General features: G+C 32.9%; 1 protein-coding gene across 2 annotated transcripts in view; it reads left to right on the forward strand.

Annotated features, from left to right (window-relative positions):
* The window catches only part of LOC145266452 (uncharacterized), a 582,076-nt gene that overhangs the window by 126,949 nt on the left and 429,481 nt on the right, over positions 1 to 25,646 (forward strand). For both annotated transcript variants that reach the window (XM_080122128.1, XM_080122127.1), the window contains exons 11-12: positions 21,353 to 21,543; positions 23,361 to 23,508. In XM_080122128.1, coding sequence (XP_079978254.1) covers positions 21,353 to 21,543; positions 23,361 to 23,508 — 339 coding nt within the window. The remainder of the gene's footprint in view (positions 1 to 21,352; positions 21,544 to 23,360; positions 23,509 to 25,646) is intronic.

Consider the following 25,646-nt stretch of genomic DNA (forward strand, 5'->3'; position numbering starts at 1 on the left):
ATTGATGGTGATTGGTGATGCGTCACCCTGGTGCATCACACTGATTACCAGTGCGAGCTCCGCACAAGCAGCACTCAATTTTTCAAGCAGCCGCATATATATATATATATATATATTAGTGTTGGGACGATTCCTAATTTTTATACGATTCCGATTCCGATTCCAGGAAAATATTGATTAACGATTCCGATACCAAGTACGATTCCGATTCCGATTCCTAGGGAATTTATTGTTTTGAAATATACCAGGTAGTTTTATACTTATGGTCAGTAGTTCCCAAATATGTTCCCTAACTTTGGAAGAGATATTTTATGTCTACATCGTCGTGTTTTGGTTTAAATAAAATTATTATACAGTAAACTAAACGGAAAAATGAGCAAAATTTATTTTAGAGAAAATTTATTTTACTTAATTGGAATACAGAAAAAAAAACTCAAAGAAAATAGAATTTATCCTTCAGAGAAAAAACAAATAAAATAGAATTTATATAACAGAACAAAAACAAGAAAATTAGAGAATAAATACACACGATTCATTATTTTGGTCCTCATAATTAACAGATTTAATGAATTAAATAAAAAAAATATAGCGGAAGAGAAAGAAAATATATACTAATTAAATATAAAAAAGATAAATATTTGATTTAATAATTTATAAATGAACGTGCGTAATGAAAAAAAAAAACAGGTCGAGTTGAACAACTCACACCCCCCTGTAATTTTTTTTACCGATAGTTTCATTAAATTCTTTTGCTGGATTTTCATTGATTACACACTAATCTAATAGATTATGAAAAAAAAAAAAAAATTTATCATTATTTCGACATTTGGAAGGGGTGCTCACTTTTTAGTTACAACGTTCTGGTAAACCGGTCACCCATTTTGTAACCATCGATATTTTTTTTTTTCTCATAATCTGATAGATTAGTGTGTAAACAATATAAATCCAGCGAAAGATTTAATTAAAACTATCGGTGAAAAAAATTACAGGGGGGGGGGTTGTTCAACTCGCGATATTTGTTTTTTATGAAATTGTTTTTTATAACAATGAATGGACATATTTTTAATTTTTTTAATTTTTTTTTTGTTTTTATGAAAAGTTTCAATTTTTTTTACTTCGTTTTTATTTTTTCTGTTTTTTATAACAATGAATGGACATATTTTTAATTTTTTTTATTTTTGTTTGTTTTTATGAAAATAAAGTTTCATTTTTTTTTTTTTTTCTTACTTCGTTTTTATTTTTTTTGTTAAGGATTCAAGTCCTATAGATTTCACTGACATGTTGGAGAAATGTTTCAAAATTCTCCATCCCCTTGTCTGCTGTCATGTGGTATGCCTCCCGGTACATTGCTTCATCAACGTAGGACCATTTCATGTCTCCGGAAGACCCATAGATGTATTTTATGCGTCTTTTAATTCTTGACCAGTACCCTTCAATACTGTTTGTGCAGACTTCCGAATGTTCCGAATGGTTGACTGTCCCGTGCACATATCCGAGATTTCCTAAATTAGAATAGCTCCGCCACTGGTCTGTATAAATTGTTGACCCGACAGCAACACATTCCACAATTACTTGCTCCAATGTTCTTGCTGAGCGGTCCGAGATTCGCCGCAGGAATCCTTTCCTTTGGGTTCGGTCATAGAACCCTACAACCCATATCTGGTTTGTCACTCGGCCAATGTTATACTTCCTCTTAAATAATAGACTCTCGTCTATTTCTACAACATGTCCCGGACCGCCTAGCTTTTCCCAGTCTTTCAGCATTTTACTGGAGCAAATATCCCGGCAATACTGATACCACTGGATACATGTTTTCTCGCTAATGCCAATGGCGTTTGCCGACCCTGTAACAGGAGTTTGTGTTACGAAGTCGTATATTATTTGTAACAGTGTGGAAATGGTCACTTTTGCGTGTTCAAAAAGTGTACCACTCCGTAATGATGTGATTTTTTTGCAGCGGCAGCATCTCCAACAGAAGCCATCCAGTTTGGCTTTCCCATATTTCTGCAGGGCCATGTCATGGCCACATGAACAAACCTTACTTTGCGCTATCAAATTCTTCTCCCTGGCATAATCTATTGGCATTTCATTCATTTTCTTCATTAACTCCCACCTTGGGTTTCCGGAGGTAGCCATAATTAAAAATTAATTACCACGTGTTCACAATGGAAAAATAACTAGTCTTAATAAAAACAAAAAAAAAAGCGCAATAAAAGGGCAATAAAAAAAAATGCAATTTCTTGACATTCACTTCCGTTCTCCGAAAGTGAGTGACCAATTTGCCAGAAGGAAATTTTTTTTTTTTCTTCATAATCTGATAGATTGTGTAAAATCGATACGTTTATTTCATAAAAACACACATAAGAATAAACTTAAAAAAAAAAAAATTCATTGTTATAAAAAACAATCGATGGTTACAAAATGGGTGACCGGTTTACCAGAATGTTGTAAATCTATAGGACTTGAATCCTTAACAAAAAAAATAAAAACGAAGTAAGAAAAAAAAAATGAAACTTTCTTTTCATAAAAACAAAAAAAAAAAAAAAAATTAAAAATATGTCCATTCATTGTTATAAAAAACAATTTCATAAAAAACAAACATCGCGAGTTGAACAACTCCCCCCCCCGTGTAATTTTTTTCACCGATAGTTTTAATTAAATCTTTCGCTGGATTTATATTGTTTACACACTAATCTATCAGATTATGAGAAAAAAAAAAAATATCGATGGTTACAAAATGGGTGACCGGTTTACCAGAACGTTGTAACTAAAAAGTGAGCACCCCTTCCAAATGTCGAAATAATGGTAAATTTTTTTTTTTTTTCATAATCTATTAGATTAGTGTGTAATCAATGAAAATCCAGCAAAAGAATTTAATGAAACTATCGGTAAAAAAAATTACAGGGGGGGGGGGTGAGTTGTTCAATTCGACCAAAAAACAACATACCACGTGACATCGCGCCGTAGATACAAAATAACCTTTCCAAAGTTAACGACCATATATGAGAAATACCATTAATCGAAAGTTTTTGTGTTTTATACCAAAAGGTAGGTATAGCGAAAAGTTACAATTAAAGGAATTTCAAAAACGATTTTTTGTTTAGCTATTGATAGTTGTATTTGTGACGGCAGTTCTTCAGACCTCCATAATTCACAAGGAGTAGTTAACACCTATTATTTTTTCTTACTTTTTCATTGCTTTTACACGTTGTTTCTAACGTGAAGAATAAGTTTAGCCAAACTAATTTTGAAATAGGGTATATCAAAGGAACACATATAAAAATGATACCACTATAAAAAACAAGTGAAATACTAGATAAAATTGAGCAAACATAATTACCAAAATTACAGAAAAAGATAAAAAAAAACAAACAAAAAATGGTGAAGTTTGTTGAGTGAAATGAATTATTGAAAGAAAATTAATTGAACTAATAGAAATGTTAAATAAAAAAATGTCACATTTCAATATTTTTTTAATAATTAAATTCTCAGGGTTGTCGAAATTAAAAATTAAGTGATTTTTTTTTTATTAGGTTTCTTTCGAAGCTTGTTACCTTGAAAAATACATTTAAAACCCTGTTTTTTTTTAAATAAATTGAAAAATAAATGCAATTAAAAAAATTTAATTGATAATTGAAACTTTAAAAACATTAAACATTGAAAAATTACTTATCTCACAAATTAACGTCCAATAAAGTAGATCCAGTCTTCATACAGGAATTTGGTTATAATAAATATATCTTCCCCAACCTTAAAAATCAAATTTTTTTTTTTTTTTTTTTGAGAGAGAGAGTGCTTTAAAATCGCCGGGGAATGCCGCCTAAAATTTTAAAGAAGTAAATTTTAGGAGTTTAGTGCCTTTCAAAGACGGTTATCATAATTTATTATCATCATTTAATTTCCTTTTTTTTTCCCCCCCCCCCACCTTTCCACGTGGTTCAGTAGTTAACCAGTGCTCCTGTTGCTGTCAGTCAGCTATCTTTACCTAAATTTTAATTTCTAGTTAAAAGAATTTTTCATGAATGGAATCAGCATTTTTAAAAATCATTTTTTTAGTTGTATATATTGTATTTACTCTTTGAAGTTAAGGAGGGTAAAAAAAAAAAAAATGGTGACACCTAGATGGTGACGTAGGCAAAAAAAAAAAAAAAGAAAAAAAAGACACTGCGATTTCGACCCTCACTAATAAAACTGCTCTGAGTGACTAGTTGGTAATTTTTTGTTCCTTTTCTTTTTTATTTTGCTCCTCCAATTTATTTGGATGCTTCATAGTTAAATGTTTTAACATGTTGGTTGTGGTCATGTTAGATGGTTTTATTCCTCGCGATATTTTAATTTGACAGACTTTGCAAATGGCTTTCAACTCATCATCTTCAAAAAGCCTTTATTTTGGACTTTGGGCCATATTAGAAAATTCAGTTTATCTGTAAACAAATAATTTACTATTAAATTTTGTTTTAAAGCTAGTCACTTATTTGGATAATCAATTGAAAATAATCCGCTAAAAAAGACAAAAAGAAAAAAATATAAAGGGATGGGGTGGTAAATTGTACCAACCGGTAGTTAACAAAAAAAACTTATAGAATTTAATTTTTGAAACCAATGTATAAAAGTTTACATAATGAAATGCAAATATGCATTTTCAGGTTTGTATTACTGTACACATAGATTCGAAAAAGTTGTCAAAAAAACAAATATATAACAAACAAATAATATCAAAGGCAAGATAAGTTACTTTTCTACCAAACTGGGTAATTTATTTTGTTTTTATTCAATGTAACATGTTTATTCAGCTCGAAAAACATGCAGTGTTTACCGATGTATTGGAAAATTCAAAATGGCGCCCGACACTTTCTTTAACATGGTAAGTTCGGGAAAAGGTGTTATAAATAATAAACTAGACAAAATACTATTAAAAAAACACCGAATATATGTCAAAATATGTCACGGTAACATATATTGAGCGAGTTTCTAGCAGTATTTTGTATAGTTTATTATTTATAACATCTTCTCCTGAACTTACCGTGTTAAAGAGAGTGTCGGGCGCCATTTTGAATTTTCCAATACATCGGTAAACACTGTATGCTTTTCGAGCTGAATAAACATGTTACATTGAATAAAAATCCGAAAAATATATCCAGTTAGGTAGAAAAATAACTTATCTTGCCTTTGATAACATTTATTTGTTATATATTTGTTTTTTGACAACTTTTTCGAATCTATGTGTACAGTAATACAAACCCGCATTTTCTTTTGAATTTTTTTTTTGGTTGACTGTGTTCAATTCACACATGGTTGATGCGGTTCAATATTGCTAAACTATAAGTCCTTAGTAAAATTCTATTTATAAATACTTTTTAAAATGAAATTATTTAATTAACCGTAAATATTATTTAGACATAAAAATTAATTGATTACAAAACCTTTTAAAAAAATATATATTAATTTCTTTTTCGTTCGGCAAAAAACTGCGCAAAACACTTTTAATTTTCAATTTAAAATTCTAGAAAAAAGATTATATTATTCTGCTTTTAATATAATCAAATTCAGGGTTTTATCTGGAGAAAAAAAAAATAATGGATTTTATTTCAATGAAATTAAAAAAAAAAAAAACTTGACTGAATTGAATTAATTACCCTTAAATTAACGAAGGGGTTATTTAATAACTTTAGGTTTGGAAGAGATAGGTATGGGGTCGATTTTTTTGAAACTTCAAAAGAAACTGTCAAAACTTTGCGAAATAATACAACGTGATCAATTTCATTTTAGAGATATTTCTTTCAAAAGCCTTCTTTTAAAAAAGAAAAAAAAGTATATTGTTCTATTAAACCTTTTACTGTTTAAATAATTTGACTTTGCTCGTTTTATTTTAAGAAAATATAAGTTGAAAAAGCATTTTCATTCACTATTAGAAGATTTGTCAGTAAAAAAAAACAATCGCCAAAAAGATAAGCGTTTTTTTTTTAATTTTTACTTGCAATGTAGAGCCCTGCCCCCTGCATACTTCTTTTCAAGTTAACTCCTTTGTAGTTTTGATTACAATAGATCTGAATGAATGAACCTTGTAAGGGAGGGGCACTAAGCATTGGCCTGTTAATAATGAATTTCTTTGGTTTCTTTTTATTTCTCTCTTGCGGTTAGAAATATCAGAATTTTTTTTTCTTTTTTTTCAACATCAGACTAAAAGAATCGTAATGAAGGAATCAGAAAATTAAGGTATTTTTTAACGATGCGATTCCGATTCCGATACCTCCCAAAATACACGATTCTTACGATTAACGATTCCGATTAATAGTCCCACCACTAATATATATATATATATATATATATATATATGCGGTGATTGCAGGTGATTAAATGACTTACTGACAAGATGGTTTTCTAACGAATGATAAAAAATATTTTTTTGTATAGTTTTAAAGGTTAAAAACTTCAAAGACTATATTTAAATAAGGGAGTAGTCACCAACAATGTGTATTTTTTAACATTATTTTATTATTCCGTGTCTTGGTTTTTCATTGAGAATTATGTTTGGATCATTGTAATAATATTTTTAAGTCATTGAAATCGTTTACGTACGTTTCAGACGGTCTGATGCGTCCTCGTCAGAAATTATTTTCAAATGTGTAAAAATGGCGATTTTCGTTAGTTTGAAGTTTTTCCAAGAGGTGGAGGCTTGTAAGTGTTTATTATACATTGGTATGCTGAATTTTTATTGCTTTTTTTATTTTTTATTTTTTTTATGGCTTTTTATGGCTTTTTTATTTGTTTTTTCCAGGGAGATTTTGACCTGGCTGTAGTCAGTCGTTATCTCTTTCTGCTAATGTGTTTTTTCCTTTAGGGTGGGGTAGGGTGTGTGTGTGTGTGCGTGTGTGTTTATGTGTGTGTGTGTGCGCGTGTGTGTGCGTGTGTGTGTTTGCTTTTATTGGTTTGGGAATGTGTATATTGTTTTATAGTATTTTGGGGTTATTTGCTTTCTTAGGAAGGCGGCTGTGGTCCAAGGTCGTTACTAATGTGTATGTGTGGGGAGGGAGGACTGGCTCTTCTGAAGTAAGGGTAGGGGTGCTTTCATTCTATTTTGATATTTATTTTTTGGATTCTTGGATTTGTCTCCTAGTGTTGTTGGTTTCGAGGTTAAGTAGGATTGGTATTGTTCAGTGTGTTGTATTAGAGATAGGGGTGTTATGTCTGTGTGTGGTTGTATGCGCGCACGTGTGTGTTTTAATGTGTCGGTTCTGATTTATGTGTGGGTGTGTGTATGTGTATGTGTATGGGTGTGCATGCGAGTGTACCTTGCATTTCATGTTTTTGTGTGATGGTATTAGGTTCTGTTCAGTTCAGGAGTGAATTTGGTGATGAAGTTTTTTTCCTGTGTAAGTAAATAAAAATAATTGTCTGTTTGGAAGATTGGCATTATTTTGAAGCTGTTTCCACTGCATATGTGTACGTGTTTTGAAACATAGAGGTGTCTGTTATCTGCAATTTTGATGTTGCTCTTATGTAAGGCCACTCTATTGCTGAAATTTTTGGTGGCGCCTATGTAGGATTTGTTGCATGTTGTGCATCTTAGTGCATATACTACATTTCTGGAGGTGCAATTTAGATCCTTTTTTATTTTGAATGTTTGTACTGGGTTTCTGAATGTGTATGTGTTACCTTCTATTATTATGTCACATACTCCACATCGCGGTTTGTTGCATTTTGTAACTCCTTTTGTAGTGTGTGGGACGAGTTTTGAGGAAGTTAGGATGTGTTTTAAGTTTTTGGGTTGGCGTTTGCTTTTTATTATTTTTGTTGTTTTATGTATGTTGTTTAGTTTGTCCTTCTGATTGAGGAGGATAAGGTTTTTTGTTACCTGTGTGAATAGTTCTGGGTTGTTTGTGTTGTGTGTAGAGACGTATGCTAGAATTTGTTCTTTGTTGTGTTCTTTTGGGGTTCTTAGTTGGTCTATTGGAATTTTTTCAGCCAGTTCAATACCTTTCTGTATTAGTGGTAGTGGGTATCCTCTTTTCCGCAGTGTTATTTGTAGTTCATTCAGTCTAGTTGAACGGAAGTGTCTGTCTGTTACTATGGTGCAGACTCTACGTGCTAGGGAGTAGGGTATTGATTTTAGACAGTTTTTAGGGTGGTTGCTTTTGAAGTGGAGGTATTGCTGAGTGTCTGTGGGTTTGTGGTAGATGTCTGTGATTATGTTGTTGTTTTTTTTTGTTACTAGGATGTCTAGGAAAGGTAGTTCTGTGGGGCTTTGTTCTAGTGTGAAGTTTATTTTTGGGTGTAGATTTTGTAGTAAAGTGTGGAGTTTTTTGATATCCCCCCATATATATATACTTAGAAGAAACAGTGATGCCTGTAAATAGACACATGAATTTACATAGAACTAGTAATAAGGCTGTATCCCTGTTATTAAACATTTTAAAAAAACCTGTAGCCAGTCGTCTTTTTCCATACAAATTATTGAAAAACTTAAAGATAGCGGTATAATAGGTTTGGCGAAGTAGATAATTATATACTAAAAATGTCTCAGTTTAAAGAAGGTGAAGTAATTAAAAAAATGCGAGTAATCTATCCAGAAAAATTAGATAGCATAAATTCTCGAAAAACACTTAATCCATAGCGACGTATAATTTTAGAACTTTATATACAAAAATACCACATAAAGAACTGATTAAAGAATTGAATTATGCTGCAAATCTTTTGCAGGCAGTAAAGGTAAATATGTAGACTTTTTAAGATCTAAAGCTTTCTGATGTAAAACGAAAAATGGTAAAACTAGTGTTTCCAAAGGTAGTTAAATATACTTATATCTGTATTTACACACACACACACACACACACACACACACACACACACACACACACACATACATATATATAGTCTTTGAAGTTTTTAACTAAAACTATACAAAAAATATTTTTTATCATTCGTTAGAAAACCATCCAGTCAGTAAGTCATTTAATCACCTGCAATCACTGCATCAACTCGCTCTCGAATTTACTATAATACCAATAATTTATTTTTCAAGGGATCATCAGTTGTTTACCATGAAACACTGTTTCGGGGATTTAAAAACAAAACAGTATGTTACATCATGGCTCCCCAGCGATGTTGATCAAACCCCACCACCCTTAATCTTAGGAAGAAGACATGTTACAAACATTTGATCCAATTTCCTATTCTTAATTGCAATTACTAATCTTTTCATAGTATAAAAATGAATTTCTTACCTGTGCGATTCATCAATTTTCACATTTAAAATGGATTATATTTATTTGCTGTCCACTCAGCAAAATGTGGCACAAGGCCGGAAAGTGGTAACCTAGCAGGCTCCCCTAAAGGAGGGGCACTCCTGCAATTTTAAAAATTGCCTGAGTAACCCCGTCGGCATTCCCCGGTCGGGGCGCCTCAGGCAACAAGCAATAAACTTGCCCCACCGGAAAGCCCGGTGGCAAGGCCTGGGAGGGTGGACCTCCTAGGTATTACCCAGGCGGTGTACCTCAGTCCAACAGGTGCTGGGCCGGTCTCCGGCCCCTCACCTGTTGGGCTGAATGTCAAGTGACGGATCCTTGACTGGTACTATCCATTTAAAATGGATTATATTTATTTGCTGTCCACTCAGCAAAATGTGGCACAAGGCCGGAAAGTGGTAACCCAGCAGGCTCCCCTAAAGGAGGGGCACTCCTGCAATTTTAAAAATTGCCTGAGTAACCCCGTCGGCATTCCCCGGTCGGGGCGCCTCAGGCAGCAAGCAATAAACTTGCCCCACCGGAAAGCCCGGTGGCAAGGCCTGGGAGGGTGGACCTCCTAGGTATTACCCAGGTGGTGTACCTCAGTCCAACAAGTGCTGGGCCGGTCTCCGGCCCCTCACCTGCTGGGCTGAGTGTCAAGTGACGGATCCTTGACTGGTACTATCCATTTAAAATGGATTATATTTATTTGCTGTCCACTCAGCAAAATGTGGCACAAGGCCGGAAAGTGGTAACCCAGCAGGCTCCCCTAAAGGAGGGGCACTCCTGCAATTTTAAAAATTGCCTGAGTAACCCCGTCGGCATTCCCCGGTCGGGGCGCCTCAGGCAGCAAGCAATAAACTTGCCCCACCGGAAAGCCCAGTGGCAAGGCCTGGGAGGGTGGACCTCCTAGGTATTACCCAAGCGGTGTACCTCAGTCCAACAGGTGCTGGGCCGGTTCCCGGCCCCTCACCTGTTGGGCTGAGTGTCAAGTGACGGATCCTTGACTGGTACTATCCATTTAAAATGGATTATATTTATTTGCTGTCCACTCAGCAAAATGTGGCACAAGGCCGGAAAGTGGTAACCCAGCAGGCTCCCCTAAAGGAGGGGCACTCCTGCAATTTTAAAAATTGCCTGAGTAACCCCGTCGGCATTCCCCGGTCGGGGCGCCTCAGGCAGCAAGCAATAAACTTGCCCCACCGGAAAGCCCAGTGGCAAGGCCTGGGAGGGTGGACCTCCTAGGTATTACCCAAGCGGTGTACCTCAGTCCAACAGGTGCTGGGCCGGTTCCCGGCCCCTCACCTGTTGGGCTGAGTGTCAAGTGACGGATCCTTGACTGGTACTATCCATTTAAAATGGATACATTTTTTAATTTATCAGTCTTGTATTTATAAGATTAGGATTAATCCATTTAACTACTTATCACCCCCACTATAATTAGTTAGTATATTTACATTCTTATTTATTTAAAATTAGATATATAAAGGTTAAAAATATTTTTACATATATACATTTTTTTTTTAATATATAAATTTATTATATGTAATTATGAATACATTTTATACATTGCTAATACAGTTTTGGATTTCCTTTATTAATATAGTCTGGTTTATCTTAAACGATTCAAAGCATCAGGATAACGAACAAATGCTTTATTTAACTGTTTAAATATTTTATTTTTATCCCCACCTTGTTTTATCATCCTTATTACTAAGCTAGAAACTGGTGGTATAAAATCTGTTAATTTTAAAGTAACGCGAGCTATTCTCAAAAACTCTGACATAATGGTTCCATAAAACACAAAAACAGGGCAGGTGCTATCTTTATGGGGCATACGTACTATTTTAAAGGGGGATGCGTTTCTTTTATCAAATATTTTATAAAGAAAAATCCCATCCTCAATTTTTATATCTAAATCCAGAAATGTAGCCTGTTATCCTCTATGTTCACAATTCAATTTTAATTCGTTTGGATATATAAGATGTTTATTTTTTTCGAATTCATCATTATCGTTTATACATATAAGATCATCTATAAATCTCCTACACCCATGAAAGTTATATGTTTTAGATATATCTGTTTTTAATAATGATGACATATATATATATTCGAGTCTATGTAAATACAAATTTGCCCAAAATGGTGCAGGATCCAATCCCATTGGGATACCTATCGTTTGGAGTAATATTTTATTTCCTATTTGAAAATAGCATTCTTTAATAAGATGACTTACAAGTATTTTTTAAAATACCTTTAGAAACACTAGTTTTGCTATTTTTATTTTTATACCAGAAAGCTGTAGAGTAATATATGTATACACACGCGCGCGCACACACACACACACACACACACACACACACACACACACACACACACACACATATATATATATATATATATATGTCACCATTAATAAAAATGACATATCCAAACATATAATTATCATGGTGGCTGGAGATTTATAAACAACCTTATATGTATAAATGATAATGAGGAATTTGAAAAAAATAAACATTTGATCTATCCTAAAGAATTAGAATTAAATTGTGAACATAAAGGAACAAACGCTCCATTCCTGGATTTAGATATAAAAATTTAGGATGGAATATTTATTTATAAAATGATCGAGAAAAAAAAACTCACTCTCCTTGAAAATAGTTTGTATGCCACATAAAAATAGCACGTGCCCTATATGTTTTACGGTGGCATTATGTTAGAGTTTTTAAGAATAGCTGGTGTTACCCTAAACTTGATAGCTTTTATACCCCAGTATTTAGGTTAGTAATAAGAATGATTAAACAAAGTGGTGAAAAAAAAAAAAAAATTTAAAAACAGTTAAATAAAGCATTTACTCTGTATCCTGATGCTTTTAAATCTTATGATTAATAGAAAATATCCCAAACCACATGAGTAATACTTTTTTTATTTAATTATTTGAACTATGATCCTCATCTTCCAGTTGTTGTTTTTACAACGTTTCGGCCAATTATTCCTCTGGCCTTCGTCAGGTTAACCGCGACGGGATAGGAATGCCGAATCCTTCATTTTATAGATAATTATATATATACTAGACTACCCGTGACCCGTTGGGTCAGTATGTTATATTAGCTATGGAATTCATGTATGAGCGTGAAAATTGGGACGTAAAGAAAATAGTTTTTTTTTTACATAGCAGAAACATTTCTATGAAAGTATATTAAAATGAAAAATCACAGACGGATCACTCAAACATGAAAAAAAATCCTCCCTATTCGTGTAAAGTTACCTATTTTCCCAAATAATTGCTCAAAAATCGAAAATTAAACATAATTTTCCCACGAATCGAACGCTGACGAAAGTCATTTAGCAGCAAAAACGCACATGAACCTAGCGATGAGAAATATAAGAATGAAAAACCCATATTGGAATCCTTCAACCAAGTTATAGAAACTTAAAATCTAAATAAAATAATTAATAAAACCTGAAGCAAAAAATGAAACCTAAATAAATAAAATAAAATAAAGCTAATATTGAAACAGATTAATAATGTGTAAACAAATTCACCGTTCTCACACAACTATTTTGTATCTAGAAATGTAAACAAAAAATAAAAAAGAAGGAAGGAAAGAAGGAAAAGGGACGGATAGAGTAGTAGTAGTAGTAGTCTTGGCTTTACTACAATTTTCTTATGTTTGTCAACGGGTTAAAGTTGTTTACTTGTAAGAAAATAGCGACAGTATAGTTGTAATAAAGAATAGTTGCAAAACACCCCCACTCTTCCCATGTTCAATAATAATTTCGAAATAATAACGTTAATATTTCAGTGTGCAGGTCAAACTCTACAAAAGAAGCGATTTGTATTTATTTGTTTACATTGTTATGGGTTAATGTTTATGCGCGCATGCGCAACCGGATGTCGTAAACTGGAAAGTGGGTTATATCACTCGTTACAAGGTTATTTAAGATTTATAATTTTATATATATATATCTTATATATTTTTATTAACTAATAATTATAAAGATAATACAAGTAAATAAGAATGTACTAATCTAAAAATGATACTGTGATACTGGAACCACAGAAAAGTGGGACGATAAGTAGTACAGTGGATTCAACCAAACACTATATAAAAACAGTTGTTTGTAAATACAATTGATTTAATTAAACACTATATAAAAATAGTACTTTGTAAATACAATGGATTCAGCCGAACACTATATAAAAACAGTAGTTTGTTACTACAATTTATTCAACTAAACATCATATAAAAACAGTAGTTAGTAAATACAATTGATTCTGCCAAACACTATATAAAAACAGTTGTTTGTAAATACAATCGATTCAACCAATCACTATATAAAAGCAGTACTTTGAAAATACAATGGATTTAATTAAACGCTATATAAATACAGTAATTTTTAAATAAATATGATTCAGCAAAAGACTATATAAAAACTGTGGTTTGTAAATACAATCGATTTACGCAGACACTATATAAAAACAGTAGTTTGTAAATAGAATATATTAAGCCTAACACTATATGAAAGCAGTAGTTTGTAAATACAAACGATTGAAACAGACAATATATAAAAACAGTAATTTGTAAATATAATTGATTCAACCAGAAACTATTTAAAAACAGTAGTTTGTAAATACAATTGACTTAACCAGACACTATATAAAAACAGTACTTTGTAAATATGATGGATTTAATAAAACATTATATATATATCAATACTTTGTAAATACAGTGGATTCAACCAAACATAATATAAAAACAATACTTTGTAAATACAATGGATTTAATTAACCACTATATAAAAACAGTTGTTTGTAAATACAATGGATTTAACCAAATACTACATGAAAACAGTAGTTTGTAAATATAATCGATTTAACCACACACTATATAAAAACAGTACTTTGTAAATACAATAGATTTAACTAAACGCTATATGAAAAAAGTAGTTTGTAAATACAATTGATTCAACCAGGCACTATATAAAAACAGTACTTTGTAAATACAATGGATTCAACCAGGCACTATATAAAAACAGTAGTTAGTAAATACAATGGCTTCAACTAAACACTACATAAAAACAGTAGTTTGTAAATACAATGGATTTAATTAAACACTATCTGAAAAAAAGTAGTTTGTAAATACAATTGATTCAACCAGACACTATATGAAAACAGTAGTTTGTAAATATAATAGATTACACCAGACACTATATAAAACCGTAATTTGTAAATACAATTGATTCAGCCAAACACTATATAAAAACAGTAGTTTGTAAATACAATCTATTTACCCAAACACTATATAAAAACAGTAATTTGTAAATATAATTGATTCAACCCGACACTATATAAAAACAGTACTTTGTAAATACAATGGATTTAATTAAACACTATATGAAAACAGTAGTTTGTAAATACAATAGATTCAACCAAACACTATATAAAAACAGTAGTTTGTAAATACAATCGATTTAACCAAACACTATATAAAGACAGTAGTTTGTAAATACAATGGATTTAATTAAACACTATATGAAAACAGTAGTTTGTAAATACAATAGATTCAACCAAACACTATCTAAAAACAGTAGTTTGTAAATACAATCGATTTAACCAAACACTATATAAAAACAGTAGTTTTTCAATAAAATGAATTCAGCCAAACACTATATAAAACAGTCGTTTGTAAATACAATCGATTTAACCAAACATTATTTAAAACGAGTTCTTTGTAAATACAATAGATTCAATCAAACACTATATAAAAAGAATAGTTTTTCAGTAGGATCTTGTGGAGAAATGGGCTGGATGACACAGATTAGAAATACTTGTGGAAATGACGGGAATTTGTTAACCTAAATTTATCTTGAGGAAAAAACTAGATCCAGTGTAAAAGATATTTTTTCATGTGATTGGAGGGAGGTGGTGTTTGATCCACACTGCTGGGAGGCATGATTTAACATACTATTTTGTTTTTAAATCCCCAAAATAGTGTTGTATGGTAAACAACTGATGATCCTTTAAGAACACTAGTACTATTGTTTGTTCATAATTCAGATTAATTGACTTACTGACGAAATAATATTCCAACGATTGACATTTTTTAATAGTTTTAAATGTTTTAAAGAAAATACCAGATTATATATATATATATATATATATATATATATATATATATATATATATATTAGCTACGTTAAATGAGCATCAAACTATTTCCCCTATATTATTGTATAACCGATTCGCAATATTAGGACTTTTGTATTAATTGTCTATAGTTCTGGGATGAGGTGATTTTATCATTCGTTTTTCGGACTCACTTCATCATCTTCGGTGTTTTTTCCACTACGTTTCGGCCGTATCATCCTTCGGCCTTCTTCAGGTGTATCTCGAACTTGGGACCAGCACTAACTGACAGGGATCATCACTTCCTCGCAACAGAGGCTGATACTGATCATCGCCTTCAGTTAGTCCCAGATGCAAAGGCAGTGCCCATCATTACATACAAGTAATCGCTCCAAAACAATACTAATATAGCCGCCACTAACAATCGTAGCTTAATTTGTTTTGTTTTTTTCGGTGGGTGGGGGAGGGGTCTTTACCAAATCTGTCCTGACTTTGTGATATACTTCCACCTGGCAACGACGATATGTGGATCCTGCTAGTTTTTTTTTTATATTTAGACCTTAAAATTACGATTTATTTATTGTATTTAAATATTAAAGTTGCTATTTATTGTTTTTATTTAGACTTTAATGCTGTTCTATTTTTGCTTTTAGATCTTGAAGATGCTATTTATTATTTGTGTTAGGATCTTAATTTTACTATATATTTTTGTATTAAGATTCAAATTCACCCCCCCCCCCAAAATAAAATAAATAGCAACTTTTAGGTCTAAATACCAAAAATAAATATAGACTTTAAAGTCGATATTTATTTTTGGTATTTAGACCTAAAAGTTGCTATTTATTTTTTGTAATTAGATTTTAATGTTAATATTTATTGATATGATCGTGCTCAACAATCATCAACGGACCTCAGGTAATCTCGTCAGCATCGGATAAAGCCAAACTCTTTGCCAAGAACTTTGCAGAAAATTCTACCCCTTGCGATCAGAGCCGGCAACTCCCCATATTTCCCCCTGTGTCTGAAAGCATGCTATGCAACAAACAAATATGTATATGTGATGTTGCCAAGCTAATCAAAACCTTTCATTCCAGTAAAGCAACTGGCCCTTACAGCATTCAAATTATAGTGTTAAAAAAGCTTCTACCAGAACTAGCTCTCATACTTACAAAACTGTTTAAGCGTTGTCTTAAGGAGAATTACTTCCTAACGCCCTAGGGAACCTTATCAGTATGTCTTGTATTTAAAAATTCAGGTGATCGGTCATCTCCCTTTCAACATAGTAGACAATAACTTCAACAATTATTAAATCGTTTCTCTTTGATAGATTCATAAAAGTAGTTATTGATGGGTAGAAATCAGAAGTTTACAGTATTAATGCTGGAATCCTTCAGGGGTCAATCCTGGGACCAATTCTCTTCCTGATCTGCACCAATGATTTCCTAAATCACATCCTAAGATCATTCGGAAACACTTATCGTGACGACTACCATCTATGGCAACACGTCAAAGGTTGTAAATAAAGATCTCTCTGATTCTCTCTCCTCTGATCTTGAGTATGTGGTACAATGGGGAAAGAGATGGCTGACTAATTTTAATGCATCTAAAACCAAGCTTCTATCTTTACATTATCAACGCTCTGATCCCCATCTGGCATCAATTGAAATGAATGACTTTGGTCTTGGGGAGGCTCCATGTTTTGACAAGCTTCTGGGTCTGACATTTACTCATGTTCTGAAATGAAACGTGCATCAAATCTGTTGCCAAGGTCGCTGGAAAAATAGTGAGATCATTCTACTGTTCCAATAGATATCTCACTGCTGATGCAATTCTCTACCTATATGAGAGCCAAGTGCATTCTACATCTATAATTTCCGCCATTCTTTATTTGTGCCTAAATCCAAATTTAGATTTCATGAAAAAAGCACCTTTCTTAGAACTGTACGCCTGTGGGACTCTCTTGCATTTCACTGCTTTTTTTTTTTTGTATTGAGGTCTTAATGAAAACCTATAAAAGCTGACATTTCCAATGTGAACGGCGATTTGGACTTATGTAACAAAAATACGAAAAGGTGTACCAAATTGACTTTTTTCGTTTAAAAATTAAATTATTTCGTTGCTGTCAATAAAATTTTATGTTTATAAAAAAATCTTTCGTTTTTTATAAAATGTACGATTGTTGAATTCGATTACTTTCTAATTTTGGGGCGCATGCGCAAGTGGTAAAAAAATATTAAAACGGAACGAAATTTAAATTTCCGTTTCATTTTTATAACAACCATAAAACAGCGCGTTCTCCGCAAGTTTTACCGTGTTATGTCGTTAGACCATCACCTTGCTATTTGTTTCTTGCATTGAAACTTTACTGTTGCTATTTAATTTTTGTATATATGCAACAGAGCCGCTATATTTATATTCTATCTGTACAAGGGGATATTTTGGTGACCTTAGTTTATCATCAATATTATCTTCAATGTTAAAGACAAAAGTTCTATTATGGATTTCGTTTTTCGGATTCACTTCCTATTCTTCTGTACTGGTGAACCTTGACTGTCAATACAGCTGTAATGGTCGGTTCTTGGCGTACAGACTCGGTCACTGACAGTTATGAGTGGTATTAACCTCTAGTGGATGATCACTGGCAGCTAATGCTGTATTGTAATGGCTATTCACCATTTGTTCTGCATTTCTCTCAGCTTGTTCTCGACTGTACTGCATGCATTGTTGTAAGCTGCTTTTGCTGCATGGTCATCTGGATTTGCAACGCCCTTCTCAAAGCAGGAGCGTTCCTTCAGTAAGATGTTTTGTATTTCGACCTCATTCTCATCATGTTTCCTGGCGTAGTAACTTGTTACTTCAATTTTTGTCCCCTGGAGAATGGTTTTCGACTGGACCTCTGGTATCTCCTCGACCGAACTGTCTTCTGGTGTGTCCAGGCGTTCCTTCAGTTTGTTGCAGAATTCCTCTTTCAGATCGCAGTTTCTTCACCTTCTTTATTGAAAGCTTGATATTCAGCCTAAGTCTGATCCTAACCAGCCGATGATCTATGTGGTAGTCTGCACTAGGCATGACACGTGTGTGAAGCATGTCTACCACATCCTTTTGGTGTACCAGTACATAGTCTAGAAGACGCCAATCTTTGAAACGTGAATGATACCACGATTTGAAGAATTCTTCCTGATGGAAGAGGGTGTTGTTGATACTGAGACCCTGTTCCACACACAGCTTCAACAAGCATCTTCCATTGTCGGCGCAGTTATCCACTCCATGTCTTCCAAGCACTCTTGGCCAAACATCAAAGTCTAGACTCACTCTGGCATTAAAATCATCCATGACAAATATCTAATCTTATCTGTTTACTTGCTCGAGGAGATTCCTCAACTCTGTGAAGAAGGCCTACATTGAGATAGGTTCCACCTGCAGTGTAGGGGCATAAACACTAATGGGATCGACATACTTGTCATGTCCTCCAACAGGAAGGTTCTGGAGCCTGCCAGCGATTGAGTTCTTTAACATGAAGTCCAGCCCTGACTGTCTACGTTCTTCTTTCCCTTTTCCAGACCAATGCAGTGTATAGCTTGCTCCCTGTTGAATCAATGGACCCAATATACTACTTTCAGTATTGTTGATATTTTCGTTCTGCTATCTTTCTTACCAATCGAAAAAGATGCTTGTTGACCGTGGCCAGCCAACTAGATGGGGTTGAGTCAAGCAGTGTTTGGACTACCCTTTTCAGATCAGTTCCCATTCAGGGCAAGCACTGCTATCCCTAGAGTGGTTACTTGGTCTCTCAGAGTGCTGCCGAATGTTGCTGTTATCTCATTAACAACAGGCGACCTATACTTCTGAGCCGTCTACATGAAGAGTTGAGATTTCAGTTACCAGTGTTATTTATCACTTGTCGTTCGCCTCTTCTCCATCACTGTAGACCTTTCCTTTCGACTTGCTTTGTAGGTTTAGAGTTAAGATCAGTGCATGCAAACTAACCTCACTCTTCAGGCTCCACATCCTTCCACAGCTGTGGTGACCTTGAAACTGTAGGTTTATATCAGTGTCCTTCTACTAGCCTCTAGCTCAACAATATTCCTCGGAGGCATGGGGGAAATTACCCAGTGTTGAGGTTGGTTCGTTGGCGCCAGGGCGTATCCACATTCTGATGACCTTCATGCCACATGTTTGGGGAGCCACACCTCTTTAGAGTCCCTTGTGTTTCAGCTTTGGGCCGCGTATGCCACCATGTGGAGGCATCACATATGGCTTGCTGACAGAGAGGTTATGTATTTGCAGGGAAAGATTTACTCAACAGTTCTTTTTACAGTGCTGTCAGAAAGCAGTGCTAGCGAGCATTGAGATAGAACCGAAAGGTGACAAACACACTAAATGCTTTATGTCAACCATTTTGACACACTGCTAGTACTACTAGGAATAATAATAATAATAATAATAATAATAATAATAATAATAATAATAATAATAATAATAATAAAATACTTTTATGGCATTGTATGCAGCTATAAAAATACATAACAGCAACAAAAGTGTTACAAAGTATAATAAGCAATGAATCAAAGAAAAGTAACCATAAAAAACATATGTACGTATCTAAATAAGCTGATTTAAAAAAATATAACACATGTTGTAATGTTGGTGTCCGGTTTTCCGGTAAACTATGAAAAATAGAAGGCATAAAAAATGGGTCTGTAAAGTGTTTTAGATGATGGAAATCTATGGAGCAGAAAACTTTTATTCAGGTCGATATCGGGTTCTGTATGTGTGCACTAGTAATTGGAACATGAGATGGTTGTAAAATATGACCGACAGATTTCTGTTGAGAAAGATGAATGATAAGTGCTTATGTTTATCTGCTTCTGGAAGAATAAGTAAGTGTGTAGTCTTCCAGGAACAATTGTATTGTTAATAAGAAGTATCCAATCTAACTGATCCATAGTGTTTGTAGCTAACAGGCTAAGTGTGCAAACAAAGAGTAAATATAGAAATGGAAACGTTGGAAAAATTGTGCATAGATGAAGGTTGCGAAACTGTTTGACCTGTAATTCATCAATAAAAAAGAGCCTGGTTTTTTTCATCTGCTGAGTGACGCCATCTTGTTTTGTGCTTAACTGTTCGGTAAATAACAGAAACTGATAATCCCATATTCCGAAAAATGTAAACAGACAACCAATAGGAGCAACGGTACTTTTATTAGGGCGCGATCACTATTTAAAAAACTGAAAATGTAAACGTATCTATGTAAGAAAAAATACAGACGGTTTCGGACCAAACATGTGAAAAATATTGAGAAATTCCCAGTTATGATTGCGATTGCAAGAGGTGATGATAACTAGGGAGAAAAATTTGCTACAACCGTTAATTTAGATGTAGTTTGAATTGTGATGCTCTTAGGAATTAATATAAGCTTTTATTATAACGGATGAATGTGACTATAAATATGCGCAAAACACATAAGATAGTGACTAATACTCTGGTAATAATGAATTTATATGTGGTATCGATGTTTTCCAAGCTATAATGTTTTTTTCTATAATTATTTTTATTGTTCCTATTTTATTATATAAGAGAAGATAAATCTCAACATTGAGATCTAAAAACAAAATATACAGTATTATATCAATAAATGGCAACATTAAGATTTAAATACAAAAAATATCAACAAGACTTAAATACAAAAAATATTAACATTAAAGGCTAAATAAATAGCAACTTAAAATCTAAATACGAACATAAATAAATAAAAAGACATTAAGATTTAAATACAAAAAATATCAACAAGACTTAAATACAAAAAATATTAACATTAAAGGCTAAATAATACCAATAAATAGCAACTTAAAATCTAAATACGAACATAAACAAATAAAAAAAAACATTAAGATTTAAATACAAAAATAAATAGCAACTTTAAAGTTTAAATACAAACGCTGCAATTAACGATTACTCTTCACTCCAGCAATCCAAACAAAAACTTTTTTCTTTTTAGGTTGTGACATACCATTGCAATCGGATTTCGGTCAAATAAGTTCTCCCGGCTTCATTACTACAAATCCAAGTTCCGGCTTTTACATAACTAATATCCGATGTAGTTGGGTAATTCGTACCCTTAATAATCAACGTTTATTCACTTTGGTTTTCAATTGGTTTGATTTAACAGATACAAATGACTTTCTCGAGGTAAGTTGTCCTCTATTTTCATTGTTTATCATTTTCTCATGTATCCAATCAACATTTCCGTTTAAAAAGTTTATATCTTATATTTTTCTTTTATAAAAAAACAAATATTTAAATCTAGTGAGCATCGTGTCTCTGCACTGAATGTTATCGTGCTATTATGTAATTACTGCGAGAATTGTTGTTGTTGTTGTTGTTGTTGTTAGACAAAATGGCTAACAAATTGCAATTCTACATGTGGATCTTAGAAGTCAACCAAGTCACGATCTCCGTAAAGCAGGCCTGTTCACTAAAAAATGATGTCATGCACGTTGTAAGCAAACAAGATCGATTAAACAAAGTGCCGATAATGGATGAGAGCCTTTTTAAAATAAGCATTAGAAAACTTTTAAAAATGCATTTTAAATGAGGAAAATAAGGAACACGATTGATAGACAAGAATAAATTTAAAAAGAAAGTGTTGGTTCTGCGTTAAAAGTAAATAGACATGGAGTTGGCTCATGGATTTAGAAAATTGAATTTAGTTTATTATTTTAATTGTGAAAACAATATTTTTTTTTACATATTTACATAGAAAATCAAGCAATGCCGATATATCAATAAAACAATCAGTATCTTATTCTAAATATTAAACAATTACTAGATCAAAGATTAAATAATTTAGGAGATAAATGGATACCAAGCTGCATACCATAAAAATTCCCTTTGCTATTTCAAAGACCTAACTCTATGCCACGAGGTAGCGATTGAGCTAACTCGTTTGAATATTGGCAAAAGTCACATTAGTACATAATAGAAGTAAATGTAGAATTTGCTCATGGGTCGAAAAAATTACATTTTTTATTTTAATCGTGAAAATAATACTTTTTTTACACATTTACATCGGAAATCAAGCAATGCTGACATTTCAATAAGACAATCAGTATCTTATTCTAAATACTAAACAATTACTAGACCAAAGATTAAATAATTTAAGAGATAAATTATCATTGTCATGTGTCTACATATAGTTTGTTATTGTTCTTTTCAAAGCACCCTGTTTATCTGCTTAGGCATGACTTATTAACAACAGATCTGACATCAGTAGATAAACGACACTTCTTGGACTGACCTGCTATATGGAGGTCGTGGCCAAGTCCTCCGTGATTATTGCTTGCTAGATCCTCAGCTGTCTATCGATAGGCCTGCGTCATCCAGGCAGATGTAAGGAAGATTTTATCGCAAATTAACTCTCCCTCTGAATGCCAAGCTATTCCAAAGAACCAACTCTATGCCAGTAGGTAGCGATTGAGTTAACTAATTTGAATTTTGGCAAGGGTCACAATAGTATATGGCAGGATAACCTGACAGCAAACAGAAATACAGGTGATGTGGTTGAAGCGGAGGTCAAAGATTAGCTCCCTAGACAAAACGTGCTAGAATTGCAAGCGGAATGATATGACGATACGAGGAGATGAAAACGCCGTGCTGTCGAAACGAGAAACAAAAGAATGTCAAAAAAACATGCATCTGGCAATATAAAAATCTAAGTGAATGTTACCCCGAGACTATGCCCATACACCACCAAGATCAACAACCATGCAGGGATCATGGCCCACACATGGAAAAGCTATGATCAAAAGAATGAAAGACCAGTAACTGTGCATGTATGTCTAAAGACCTTATTCTATTGTTTTCTTGACCGCTCACCGGCGAGAACGTACATGCGCAAAAGTATGTGTTGATGTAAATGACTGTGTGCGAATCATTCGTTCAACATATAAATGTTACAATTAGATACCAAATAAGCAATACATCCTCTTGTTTTTCCTCCCCAACAGGTTTATGATAACAGCAGATTTTTGAGTAACCTGACAGGAAAGAGTTCTTCTTATAATGTTCACACAACCATGAGTAATGTCATCCGTCTGAATTTTATCAGTTCTGTGATGGATGTATCTTCTGGTTTCAATGCGACTTTCTCCATATGTGAGTAAATCCTATTCTTTATCTTTGTTTTGTAAACAACCATACGACAATTCGACATTTTCAGAGTTAAAAATAAGTGAGAACAATAATGCATCTGTTCAAAGAAGACGGGGGATTCTCTTTCTTTTTTTCTCTCTCTCTCTTTCTCTCTGTATATATATATATATATATATATATATATATATATACAGAGAGAGAGAGAGAGAAAGAGAGAAAGAAAGAGAATCCCCCATGTGGCTTCAAATGTAACTCTTGGTTCGTTCGCAATTAATAGTCTAAATAACCACTGGACGGATGGCTTCCACGTTTTGGTATAATATGTTTACTATACCCATGTGTGTTTTTATATATTTCTTTTTAATTATAATATTATACTTAATTTTCCTATAATAAATAGCTGGTTTTCTTTGTACCGATAGGCCATTTTTTTAAAATTAGGGACAATTATTTATCCCGTCACGTGACCAGTGTTTCCAATTTAGCGGTTTTCCTGCTAGATCTGGAGATTTCGTTTGCAATCTAGCGGGGAATTCTAGAAAATCTGGAGATATTTGGCACCCACACACCCGCAATTTTAGATTAAAAAATAAAGAAAAGAGCTTGAAAATACTTTGAAACATAAAATAAACTCATTCATGTAAGTAAAAGAAAGTAGCATTTATTGCCTTTGGTAACAATTATTTATTGATTATTTGTTTTGTTTTTCACCTTTTTTTTCGGCTAACCATTCTAAAATCTCGCTATAAAATCGATTTTTCACAAGTACATTTTAGGTGGGGAGGGGGCATTCCAACCTCCGAAGTTTAGTTTAAAATACGATCTAAGCAACCTTGCTTAATTTAGAAGTATTTAGTCGAAAATTGTAAAAAGCAAGAAACAACAGCAAAAAAAACTTATACCAATACAGTAGAATTTAATTATCTACCAACCTAAATACTTTTAACATGCTAAAACAAAGTTTTTTGTTTTTTTATTTTTCTAATTTCAAAATATGTTGCACCATTATTGTAATGTTTAATTTGCAGCATATTTCAATTTAACTTTTATTATAAAAAGTTTGAGTTTCTTGCAAAAAAAAATACGCTCTCTGAAAAAAACAGGTAAATTAACCACACGTGGTCGCTTTCCTATCAAATATTCATCGAAAAATGGTAGGTACAGACAAAATGAATGCCAACGCTCAAAGTGTATAAACATTTTGATCCCTCCCTTTACTTAAAATATCACCAAAAATCAGGAAATTAACCAATTTTAATGAAAATTTCAGTATTTATCAAATAATGATCGCAGAATATAATGAACTAATTATTTTTACTTAACTCTTAGTGAAAATGTTTTATTTTGTTTAAACAAAAAATACCTTTACTAAATTTATGGTTTTCAGTAGTAAATAAAAAATGCAAGAATTTATTTTTGCCTTTTTTATATAAATAAAGCATCGTAATTTGTAACAATAAAAAATAATTTTTAAAGGAACATTACGAAAAAAGCCCCTAAAGTCCGTATTAATGAATTCGATATAACTCAAAGAAAAATGAATTTCTCGCATACTATTCAGGAAATAAAAGATTCAATTAGATTCCTATTTCAGTCACCTAAATTATTTAGAGTGAAATTAGTTTAGGAATTTATAGCCAAACCTAAATATTTTTTTTTGCTTAAAAAAATAGCAGTAATACAGTTAGTTAGGTAAAATTTGCATAGAATGCTCTGCTTTACGGTTGTTGTAAAAATGGAACGGAAATTTGAATTTCGTTCCCTTTTAAATTCGGTACATTTTTACATTACATCCAACACATCGTTCACATTCGACACGTCAACTTTTATAGCTTTTCGGGTATGCTGACAAGGTTAGGGGTGTCTATTCCGAAAGCCGTTCTTAACATGCGTAGATTGGAGCGTTTATTCGTTGTAAACGTACCCGACAACCTATAAATGTCGACATTTCCAATGTGAATGGTAAGCTGGACATGTAAAAAATAACAAAAAGATATACCAAACTGACTTTTTCGTTTAAAAATGGAATTATTTCCCTTTCGTTATTAACTTTTTTTTTTTTAATATTTTGTGTTTTATATATAAAGTACAATTGTTGAATGTTACTGTTTTGATTATATTCGTTTGGGGAGCACAATTGA

This window comes from Euprymna scolopes, chromosome 41 (assembly GCF_053919585.1).
Source record: "Euprymna scolopes isolate OS-2025 chromosome 41, ASM5391958v1, whole genome shotgun sequence".
NCBI lineage: Eukaryota > Metazoa > Mollusca > Cephalopoda > Sepiida > Sepiolidae > Euprymna > Euprymna scolopes.